At 36.2% G+C, this 11,830-nt stretch overlaps 2 protein-coding genes across 2 annotated transcripts in view; both read right to left on the bottom strand.

Annotated features, from left to right (window-relative positions):
* LOC129372742 (troponin I, slow skeletal muscle-like) overlaps window positions 1-523 on the bottom strand; it is a 1,343-nt gene extending 820 nt beyond the window's left edge. The window contains exons 1-3 of the mRNA XM_055050211.1: window positions 479-523; window positions 242-373; window positions 72-161 (exon numbers count right to left, since the gene is read on the bottom strand). Coding sequence (XP_054906186.1) covers window positions 72-161; window positions 242-373; window positions 479-487 — 231 coding nt within the window. The 5' untranslated portion in view covers window positions 488-523. The remainder of the gene's footprint in view (window positions 1-71; window positions 162-241; window positions 374-478) is intronic.
* Window positions 524-4,534: 4,011 nt separating this feature from the next.
* csrp1b (cysteine and glycine-rich protein 1b) lies at window positions 4,535-7,952 on the bottom strand. The gene is made up of 6 exons (XM_055050000.1): window positions 7,839-7,952; window positions 7,032-7,141; window positions 6,489-6,657; window positions 6,138-6,267; window positions 5,937-6,030; window positions 4,535-4,928 (listed from the first exon to the last, which is right to left on the bottom strand). The coding sequence occupies exons 2-6, from the start codon at window positions 7,138-7,140 to the stop codon at window positions 4,852-4,854; spliced, it is 579 nt and encodes a 192-aa protein (XP_054905975.1). The 5' UTR covers window position 7,141; window positions 7,839-7,952; the 3' UTR covers window positions 4,535-4,851.
* Between the last annotated feature and the right edge of the window lie 3,878 nt (window positions 7,953-11,830).

The following is an 11,830-nucleotide window of genomic DNA, read 5'->3' as shown; positions in this document are numbered from 1 at the left end:
ATGACACTTTGAATTTAGTGTAACTTTGCAAAGGAATATATAATGTTTACTTTATGGTGTATCATTCTTACCTCTCTGGTGTTGTGCAAGACCTTGGCTTCAATATCATACCGTTCTTCATCCACTACATCTATTCTGGAATGCAGCTCTTCACATAATGCCTACACAGATAAAAATGTGTATATTGGTTTTTACAAAACTTGCTATTTGTGTGAACAAAAATGACAATAGAAATATCTACCTTTAGCTCGTCCAGTGACAAACCAGTGGCTGGTGCTGGAGGAAGTTTCTCTTCCAGGTATTTTGCCTTTTGCTCCTCCTTTTCTTCCATTTCCTGCTCCAGCTCCTCCTTTGCTTGTGCAACCATCAAGCTCTTATGAAGAATAGAGATGTTTTATTTATTAAAAGAAGGAACTAAAAGTTCTGAATCTTGTTTGCATCAGAGAATGAAGCTGTCGTCCATGCAAATCCTCCTTACCTTTAGCATGAGCTTCCTAGAGGCTGAGATTTTAGATTTTCTCTGAAAATATCAGATTAATGTCATAATTTAACATTTCACTACTCTAGTTTAACTTTAAAAATCAGTGTTTGTATATGTTTTCTAATTTATAATATTTTCTTAATCTTACCTCAGGCCTGTGAACGAAACATAAAAAATATTCTATGTTAGTTTTTACAATCAATTTCTATTAATATGAAAGTTTATGTTGATGACTGTGTAAAACTGATACAATGACTAAAGCAATACTTACATTTTTTCAGGCATCATGGCTATTTTAATGGACCTACAAGACAAAAATACATTTGTTTTATTTAGCAGAGCTCAAAAGTGAAGACATTTCTAGACAGTTCTAGAGCCCCAGTTGTTCATAATTATGAATTCCAGTTAAGCCCTCGTATGCACCACACCACGGCCACCCTGGGAGTTTCAAATGGATGTGAACCAACATAATACAAAGTATCAAGTACTGTTGACCAAGACTGATGTTCTTACTTTCAGATATTTACCTTTCTAAAGAACAGTCACTTATTTGCTAAATTAAACATTTAAATGGTTTGATTTTCTCAGTCATTGTTCCGGTCCTCATGGGCCTACTGGACAAAATCACTCAATCGCCTTCCAGTGTTGATAACACAATCCTCCCCTCCCCTGGGCAAGGTGATGGCAGGCAGGGAGAAGCATGCAAAACCCCCAACGTGGGAATGTTTCCACACAGATTAGACTTCTTGCTTTCAGCCCCTCTTTTCTGCTGGATAAAAAAGACACAAATATAGACTAGGCCCCTCGTTCTCAGAACGCCATGTTGAGTTTAGGAATGCCACGTTGACTTCACAAAGAGATGTTGGCAGATTGGCAACAGGAATTTAAGTATAAAGTAGAAATGGATTCATAAGCATAACTCAAAAAATATTTTGATTGTGTGAAACATTTAAAATTTTATAAATATTTTATCACTGATGGGTAGAACCTTGATGAGCTCAATAGGGAGTAGATATTTTTAGAAGCAGATTTGCCTTATTCAAAAAGTTTAAATATATTAACTATGCAGTTGCATATAAATCCAGTCTTTACTTTCCCTTTTTTATTGGGACCCTTTTTTAATTGTTATATTTTGTGATGTTGTTGCAAAATTTGAATATAACATTGATTTTCAACTTCACCTATTTTGATATTTAGATGGTTCATATGAGAAAACTCAACATTAAGGAACTCAAGTCTTTTGTATTATTTTGTATTATTCTATTGCCATCAGTTACACTTCATACAAATAAATAGTAAATAACTTTTGGCGGATTAGTCATGGTTGAAATAGTTTTTTGCATAATGTGTTTTCTAGCAAGATATGGGAAATATATTTGCACAATCCAAACTTTCACATCAATTTTCTGAAATAAGATTATAATAAAGAAAAAAAAAAGAGTTAATTTTCTTCTTACCTTAATGCGTTGATGCTACAGGAGCAGAAGGAAAAATGATGTAGAGAAAAATGAGCAAGAACATTCAACTCCTGCTTTTCTCTGTCTGGCCCATCCTGTTTATTACAGGGGTATTTAAATAGAAAACACACACACAAACACACACACAAACACACACACACGCACACACGGCAGTGCACCAACTACTAGAGAGGGTGAACTCAAGATAACAGTGATGTGTTGACACCATTGTTCTACTTTCACAGTAAAGTCAGTGAAAGACTCTTTAGCTAAAACAGGACAAATCAATTCTTTCACAAATTCAGTGATTTTTTATTTTTTTTTTTGACAGAAAATAATTCAATAATTTGGTCCTCTTATCTCTGAGATGGAAACTTTCATGGTCTGTAACATGCTGTCCCACATAATGTTGGGACTTTTTTTTATGAAACTCTGAGATTTCTTACAGATACATTCACAAAACACTATATCTTTAGAAGATAAGATACAAAATATAGCAATACATTACAAATGACAAAATGTCCTTGTCTTTTTTGGATTTGTTTGTGGGGAAAACAGACAGAATTTGTTTTTGAGCTGCTGGTGAGTCACAATTTAAGTAAATTAAATGATAAAAATCATGTCATTCTTAAATTTAATCATTGTTTCGATGCAAGCCTTTTTATTTTTGTCTATTTTCCTGTGAAACACTTTGAATTACTTTGTGTAGCCTATGACAAATAAACTTGCCTTTCATATTTTGATAAAGTATTCGGTATGCACAGTCTGAAAGAAATCCACACACAGAAACACACCCAAAGTCTTTTGTCTGATTGTAAAAGATGTCACCTGGTCTAAAAGCGCCACCTCTTGGGACGTTAGGCTGTAACAAGGAAATCATGTTTACGTGAAGAGTAGTTTACAAGAGCTTGGAAAAATACAGGTGTCAGACCTTTAGAAGCTGTTTGAGAGCCCTCTAGTGGGGTAGCTGGTGTTTTAGGCAGCTGTGTGAAAATTATTTTGTGGCATGACAAGATGGAGGTAGACTCTTAAAGATGAGACTTTGTTGTACTTTTAGCTATTAGTAATTGAAATCCAGACATTTTTATTATTTGGCAGTTATAAACACTCTGCTATATGGCAATGAGATAAATGTAGTCATAATTTCTGCTTATGAAATTTGTAAAACTCCAGTATTTACTTCACTCTGCTGACATTCTATATGTTCCGAGACTTCTTTGAATATTTGTTGATGTTTTGGGGGATTAGTTCTTGGTGCTCTGACCTTATTCTGACTGACAGAATCTTTAACTTGATTTTTCACCCTTCATCAGGAATGCTCAGGTCAAACAGCAACACGCTCTTTGATGTTCTGAGATCCACATAAAAAAAAATGAGATCAAACTTCTTCACGGTTGCTGCTGTATATAATTCATCTATCCATTTTAAAAGCTGCTGACAGAATAAGAAATTTCAAAGACTTATTAAAGACATTCCTGCAGTTTGACTCAAGCAGAGCTCTGTTACTTTAATGTATGTGCATTTGTACAGATCTGAGCCATTGTTACATTTTGGTTCAGCTTTATTCACAAAACCAACATTAACATTTGAGTGACAAAAACAATTAAAATTCCATTTTTGGGGGTTTATTTATACCTCCTGTGGCCCCTTTAATCAGAAGTTGTGTGACAATCTAATTTTATGCTTATTTTAAGAATTTTAATACCAATTCAAAGGCAACCGCAAAGGTGGAAGACATTTTGTTCAATTGTTTTGCATTCAGTGACATGAAAACCATCTTGAAGTTTCTGGTGTAGGTTTGAACCTGATGTGGCTCTTGCATGTGGATGTCGGTGCCAGAACAAAGAGCTGCCCCCACCCAGACACCCACCTCCTCCACCACAGCTGCCTGGCACTCCGGCCAGTGTGCCAACTCTTCAGCACAACCAGAGATGGAGCAGAACACTAAGACTTTGTTGTTCACTACAACAACATCGGTCAAAATTCAGAAGATCCACAAACACACCCAACAACCAAAACACAGATTTATGTGACTCGTATTCTTATGAGTCACAAGAAAATGAGAAGAATTATATGCTTGTTTTTCAAAACATATTTTTTTGTCAAAACATATGCAGATAATACTTTTGAATAGTTACCTGTTTGTACACTAACTGAAAGGTAAAGCAACATGTGTAAGATATTACACATATTACCTCAAGCACACCATGGTGAAAAAAATATTCTTTAGTATATTTCAAATATAGTTACATTTGTGCAAGTACATTTTAAGTATGCTAAGTATTAAGTTTACTACCTATAAATACATATGAAGTATAATACTAAAAGCGTGGTTGTGCTAATTTTAACATAACTTTAAACATTCTTAAATATAATTATACCAAGTTACACTTAAGAAATATATTAAATTAAAATATATTTTAAGTCAACAAAATATGTATTTGCTCAAGTGTAAATATACATTTAGTAAAGTGTATATTTAAAATATCAAACATTGATAGTTTAGTGACAGCGGTTCTACAACAAAATCAATACTTGTCCTGAACACTAAACCATACTCACTTTAATATTTTTCATGAATTAAAAACACCACATGTTCACATTGCCGCTATAATCTTTAATTTTCATACCACATCATTAAACACTGAAGTGAAACTCGTTATACTTATAAAGAAAAACAGACATATTTCAGCTTTTTTAAATGTTTAGCTCATGTGCACCTCCCTCCAAAGCATCTCATGCTATCTGGTAAGCGTGTAAAAAAACAAAAAAAAAAAAAAACATTTCTTTTTTGAATCATTGCCTGCTGCCTACAGCGAAAAGTGAAAGGTCAGATATTGATGCAAAGACCCAGGAAGCTGCAATATCAGAGCACACCAGCTGTCAGTCTCTCGTTGGCTGTGGCCTCCGGCTTCACTGTGAATGAGCCAGAGCTCCTGCACCCTGCCCGAAACCGAAACCTTTTGGACCAAAGTTCTTTGCATAGCACCCTGGGGATGAAATAACATCCAGTCAAAAAAATCAGGAGGACAATGATTAACGTGAGCAAGATATCAAGAGCTTAGAAGCCAGGCAAAGGCAGCAGGGTTTTATTCTTTGTTCAATTAGTTCATGAATCATGTAGACGCAGAGCACTGCTGCAAGCTGTGCCTTGGACAGGTGGCCAGTTCATTACAGGCAGTGGTGCTTTTTGGTACAGACAACATTGGCAGTTGCCCAGGGTGTCATTAGATTGGGTGGGGGCACCCAAGAACTGGAAAATATGTATTTTCTCTATTTGTAGTGCTCTGAAAAATTGTGCTAATATTTGTATAGCATGTGGAGTAAATTTTATTTCTTCCTGCTGAGTAGTGGAGACTAGGTTACTAGACTTTCTGCCGGAAAAAAAAAAAAAAAAAAAAAAAAAAAAAACATAAAAAAAAAAACAGAATTGCTGGCATTTAGTTGGTTGGTGATGAGGCAGAAAGAGAGGCTTTACCAGGGCATTATTCCTGCAAGAAGAACTGATCATGGGGCAACGCAGAAACAATTTACCAATTAGTTTTTTGACTGTAGGAGGAAGAAGCGAGAGCATGCAGAAAGACCCCAGGCTAGGATTCAGACCCAGGTACTTCTTGTTGCAAGGCAACAGTGTTACACCAGCTTGCAATCAAAATGTTACACATTCGCTATAAAAACAGAAAATGCTATTTATGTGTTCAATGTGGTTTTATAATGTCTCCAGAAATCTCTTCAGTTATAATTTTAGGACTACAAAAACTTCAAATGGCAGTTTGGTTTGTAAATATCTGACCTTTCTAGGATTTGTTTTTCTTATTAATGGGTTAATTAATTTGTCAAAGGTCCTATTGTTGATACCTTCCTGGGATAAATACATTTTTTGGAAAAATTATGTGGAAATTCTTTTTACTTGACTCAGAAGGACATGATAGATGATCCAATTTTCCACCTGACGGCTAATTAAATCACCATTTTACTTCCAGCTGAGGTGAACGGACCTTTACAGTAGATCTCTCCGTCCCTGTCAGCAAGGGTTGTGGACTCCAGGCCTTTACCACACTTAGCACAGCGAAAACAGCCCTTATGCCACGACTGTTGAAGGAGAAAGAAAATTGTTTCAAATAAAATTGAACAGTCAGCTAGCTTTCATATTCGCTTAGATTCAAAATGTAACATTAAATATTAAAGATTTTTCTTACATTGCCTCCTCCAATAACCTTCTCTGCTGCATACACTGTTTTCCCACATCGTGGACACACTTCTGACCCTGCTGATTTCTGGACGAATTTGGAGGCGTTGGGATTATTTGTAGGTCGGTGAGGAGCTTGCCTATGAGGAGAAACTCATTTGTTTATCTTGCAGACATGCAAAAATCCATTCAAAGAGGATGACTTTAACTGTTAAATTAATAGATTTAATAATTGACTTTACAATAATTATTGTAAACCTTTTTCCTTTTCAGTTTTCACATTAAAGTCACCTGTTCTGGTTATTGAACTTTGTGGTACACTCAGAGGTTATATGGTGGGAGGAAATAATATTTTGCTCACACTTCAGGTTTGATTCCAAGTCCTTCTCCTGTGTCCATACTCAGCGTTCCTGCTCCTCCTCCAAATCCGTAGCCTTTTGGCCCATACTTCTTGCCATAGCACGATTTGCAGTAGATCTCATCTCCATGCACTGCCACAGTTGTGCTGTCCAAGTTCTTTTTACAGACCACTTACATCAATAGGGGTGGAAAAAAAATGTATTTTTTAATTATTTTTTTTAATCGTCCAATTGTTAACAGGCATTTCTTATTAGGTGTCTTCTAAAAGGTTATTCAAAAACAATGACAAAAAAGACAAAAAATTGTATATAATCACTGCTGTCAGCCTATTCAGTTTAGATCTGTGATGTGTAACCTTTTCTCCGTATAAGGAAGACCAAACCTTCGTCATGTTTACTCTAGATCCAAATAAGGCCGGAGATGCCCGAGTGGATACCTGAGGATGCTTGTACCAAATACTTTGCATTCCTGCATGTTATTTGGTATGCGTGAAAGCAGTCAAATGAAGTCATACACAGATTATTTGTGAATTGTAAGTACTTACTGCACAGAAAGCAGGATTTATGCCAGCTCTTCCCTTCACACTGCACTTCCTCAGCAAAGTAGACAGTTTTCTGGCAGCAGCCACACTTGTTTCCTCCTCCAAAAGGCATTCTGCAAACATAGAACACTGGCTTGTGTACATTCCTCACTCATTGTATATCTGATGTTCAGATTTGTCATTCAGCAGACAGAGAACATCTGTAACACTCTGGGTTTGATACAGTGATAACTATAAAAGGAAAAGTGTCGGTTTGCTTTGATATATTGCATTCTTTTCCATCCCTTTTGCTTGAGCCTGCCAGCAGCAGTAGATATCTCAAGAGCTATTCAGGAGAATATTGTAAAATGCAAAGAAGCTATCAGCATTACACAGATACAACAGAAACAACCTGAATAGGGTGGCAGACTACCTATATTCTAAGTTAGGGTTTCTTTTCAATTGCTTTATTGAGGATTATATAATTAAATATTGGAACATATTGTGAATTGTGTGAATTCCCAATAGACAATTTTCCCCTATATTTCTCTAAATAAACAATACATTTTCAATTTGAGTTATTTTCTAATTGTCTGTTAATTACCATGTAATTTCAAAACAACCTAACATACGGCAATGCTGTTATATGTATATGAAGAGCAAATCGTTTAACATCCATTCCAACTTCAGCAACAAAAACTCCCCTAATTGCTTTGAGCTCACATGTAAATAACATACATGACATATTAAACACTTTTAGGAGGCAACATATGTAGAATGCAAAGAAGATGCACATAAAATATATAAACAGTTGCTCAAGTCCAAACTTACCTGTTCTGAAGTAAAAGGCTATCACTGCCTGAGCTTTTTGCAAGAACTAATTGACAACAGAGTTGAGAAGAAACATTTGGTTAGAAGAGGAGAAGATAAGGACGGCTGTGAGGACACCAGCCTAAAATAAGGGAGGAGTCAGGACGGAGGGAGAGGTGGACGGAGAAAAAAGAGGAGGAAGATAGTGGGTGAGGTTTGAGGAGGATGGGTAGAAGAAGTTTCACTCCTTGTATGAGTCTTTTTGAAGTAATAAGTCATTGAAATTCCAGGCTGAAAACCAGAGAACATGCTACAGCAGCAGATAGAACATGTATTTGGCAACAAAGGTACAAAATGCAGAATTTAATTACCATAAGCTGCTGTAATACAGTCACAATCCAATGGATAAATGAATAAAGGATACTGGGGAGTTTTACTTTAGAATATACAGAAAACCAGGAGCGAGACAACAGAATCAAGCAAAGGAGCTTAATACAAGGAAACATGCTTACTGGAGAAAAAACAGGTGGCTGATTGGAAACAGGGTGCAGGTGTGAGGGGAGACAGCATGAGAGGAAAAAGAAAGAAAGTAAACAAAACACATTCTCTATCAGTGACAAAGAATAAACCAAAGCATGGTTAACCAACAGATATGAACCTAAGTATATAAACAGTTGAAGAAGACATCTAAAATAAAGTGAGGGTGGAAGAAAGAGAAAACTGTGGATCCTTCTGGGGTACGGATCCACTTAACCCAGGATTCTGACAGCTGGATTCTGTGTTTCATAAACCACGTTCTTCCCCTCATCTCATCCCTGCTTCGTCAGAGCAAATTTTATACATTACCATGCAATTTTTCAGTCCTATTTTTGACACGTATCTTCAAAACTGTGTAACGTCATGATGTTCACACACACCTTGTGGTTTTCACATTATTTGTATTTTCAACAGTCAGAAACCACAACCAGCTTGGGATGTGGAAATGCTCTTTGAGAACTTTCATGATGCATGTGTCAACAGAAAAATCACAATTAGTCCCCATACCATGTATTTAAACATTTAATGACTTCAGAGTAAAATCCATTGGACCACTTTAATTAAGATTTTGGTTTTATTTGACCAAAAAAACTCAAAACACAAAAAACATTTTATCCTTCAGAATCAAACCAAACAGAAGCAAAGAATGATCCTCTGGTTAAGGCTATATAATTATGTGCACCTAAGATTTGAAATTAAGAAAGTCACTGTTAAGCCAGAAAATATAATATTTCAACTACTAAATATCCATGATGACTGCTCTTTCACATAGATGTAATGTGACGTTTGACACTAGTCTGCAGGAAAATTTGTCCAGTAATGTCCGTGTGCAAGTCAGAGTCCTGTCATTTGCAAAAACACTACAATGAGACTGTGGTTATCTTGTGTTTCTGAGAGACAAAGAATTGAATTCATTGAACTGGTGGACCGCTTTGTGCCCTGGTGTGGAAGCAGTTATCTCATCGTGAATGTGAACACAACAAAGGCAATGCTTGTGGATTTGTAAGAAGAAACACTATTTGGTTTTTTGTTGTTTTTCTTTTCCGTTCATGTTTTATGAGTGGTTAGTAGTTTCCACTTGTTCTGCAGTCATTAGTTGGAGTCGATGTGTCAGTATGGAAACACTTCTGGAGCTTTGATAGTTCAAACAGTGCTTTTTAAAAAGAAGAACATAACGGACAATCTGAGTATGGCCTTCATGATAGTTTTTGATAGACGAGCCTTATTGGATCCATTTGATCGTGGTCTTTGATAGAATATCCTTTCTGTCCAGAACAACTGTGTCTTTAAAAACACTTGAATATTCAGAGCTCCTCCAACATGCTTTTTCTCAACAATTATTATTTATTCATTATTATTATTATTATGATTATTCATAATTTAATTACATAAAAGAAAACATCCATGCTAGAACTAATGATTCTTTGCAAGTAAGATGAGTCAAAGAACATTTCTACCTTCTTTTAATAAATAATAATACAATGTTGACTTAATCTAAAGAAAGATTATGGCTACATGAAGGTAATGAATCAGTCTTTGCATGACACATTTATTCTTTTGTCTATAAAAACTGACTTCAAACAACAGCTAAAATAATGTCTGAACTCCATTCCTGACATAATAATATGCTTCTAACAACAAATTAAGGAATGTTGACATGATTGTGTTTTCATTTTCTAGTGTAAGTAGTACAAAACCAATTCTGCCAAGTGAGCAATCAGAATTTACATGCAAATACAGCAAATGAGGAAGAAAATGAACTACTTTAGTATGTAAAGCATTTCAGGCATTTTGCTGGTGATCTTCTGAGACATCAGTATACAGAGGCTTTCACCATCATTCTCTTCTTATTGAAAGCATTGCACATGTGACCTTTCATCATTTCATTGCCACCCTTTTGTTCCAAACAAAAAAGTAAGAATAGAATCTGTCTCAGATTATTGATGATTTTTCTTGTTTTGCCTTGTTACTCAGTAAAATCAAAGCATATGACGAGTTATCCTCCATCAAAATGACAATGAGGAGAGGTGAAGCCAAAGGAGGGATAGTTGACAGAGAAGGATGCTGTTTGGCTTGTCTTCCTCCCTCACTGACCCCTCCAGGCTCTTCACCATCATAGGAAGAGACAATGATGAACTCAAGACGGCTATTTATAGCCTGCGATGGCCAACACTAGCCCTCTGTCTCTGGTCTGTGGACATCCGCCTTGCTTGGTTGTGGAGTATGCGTGCATGTGATTACCCTCATGACAAAGGACGACACAAGTGGGAGAAAGAGGTGGACTCAGAGAAACAGAGCTGAAACTGAGGATAAGACTGGAGGCAAAACAAGAAAAGAGGCAGGAACGAATGTGGGCTTTGGTCCGTCAATAAATGAAGAATGCTAGATGATCAGTGGAGTTTTATGGAGTAACTTAGCTCTTTTTTTTTTGCAGCAATTGTCTTAAATTTGAGCTGGATGTTCTCTACAAATGAGTCTGCTTTTGGAAGCACTTTTTACTAAAAAGCTGCCAAGTCACCAGGTGAGGAGGAGCTGGAAGAGGTGAGATGACTTCACATGTAGGGAATGTGAATGGGTTGTAGTGTGATCAGCACGTCCTTAATGTTCTGTTGCTTCTGTTGCGCTTTCTTTGCTAAAAAATAAATTGTCAAATTCTTCAAAATGGAGATGTATAAGAATTAGCAGAATGTTTTGGGAAAATTTTTAAGTTAGCAACATTAAGTATTCTGTACTATTCTGTTGGAATAGTACAGAATAGACAGGCATACTCATCTAACATATACCTTGCTTTCCAAACGTAAATAGCAGTTCAGCTCACATTCTACTTCTGCCCCTTGGCATTTTAACACTTTCCTCAGAAAAGTCAGCTATCATATTCAAACTTCTATGGAAAAAAGTGTTTATATCTTTAGTTCTAACAATCTGTAAAATATGACTCATTTAGTCATAGATGATATTTGGATTGAACATAATTAAGGAACCAAGTGATTGCTCACTTGGGGATTCTCTGTTTTTATTGTATGTATGTTTGTAGAGAAAGACCCTTTCTGTCTGTCTGCTTCGGATAGTTCAATGTTTACTGCTCTGTTTGACCAGAATGCAGTTGCATAAATTAGTCAGTAGAGGTCAGATGAGGCCTAAGATTAGATTTTATTGTTGCTGAGACACACCCTATATACTGATTCCTCCAGCTCTCTCTATTTTGGTATGGGTCACTTGTGCTGTTGATGCGAAAGACGACAGGGGTTATTAACCAAAACAAAACACCCGAGCATCGGAGCATGAAAAACACAGTTAGTATGCAGAGAGAACAGTGAAGTATTAGAGATTTCTTATCACTTCACTTGTTCAGTTCGTCCCTCCCTTCAGACCTGCTGATTACTTATCTGAGCCCCTTTAATTATGCAGTGATTTAGCTGTGGCCTGTACAGTAGATCTAATGATAATGGAAATAATTTGAATTCCAAGGTCAAATA

This window comes from Poeciliopsis prolifica, unplaced genomic scaffold, assembly GCF_027474105.1.
Source record: "Poeciliopsis prolifica strain line A6 unplaced genomic scaffold, Auburn_PproV2 SCAFFOLD030, whole genome shotgun sequence".
Classification (NCBI taxonomy): domain Eukaryota; kingdom Metazoa; phylum Chordata; class Actinopteri; order Cyprinodontiformes; family Poeciliidae; genus Poeciliopsis; species Poeciliopsis prolifica.
Note: the sequence above shows the minus strand (reverse complement) of the source record. Positions and strands in the feature narration are given on the sequence as shown.

Bases quoted from the DNA above. Each gene is read 5' to 3' on its own strand.
- csrp1b (XM_055050000.1), bottom strand. From the start codon at position 7,140: ATGCCTTTTGGAGGAGGAAACAAGTGTGGCTGCTGCCAGAAAACTGTC. The intron at 6,658-7,031 runs GTAAGTACTTAC...TATTGATGTAAG, and splicing joins TAAATCCTGCTTTCTGTGCA to TGGTCTGTAAAAAGAACTTG. The intron at 6,268-6,488 runs GTGAGCAAAATA...TTCTCCTCATAG, and splicing joins CTTGGAATCAAACCTGAAGT to GCAAGCTCCTCACCGACCTA.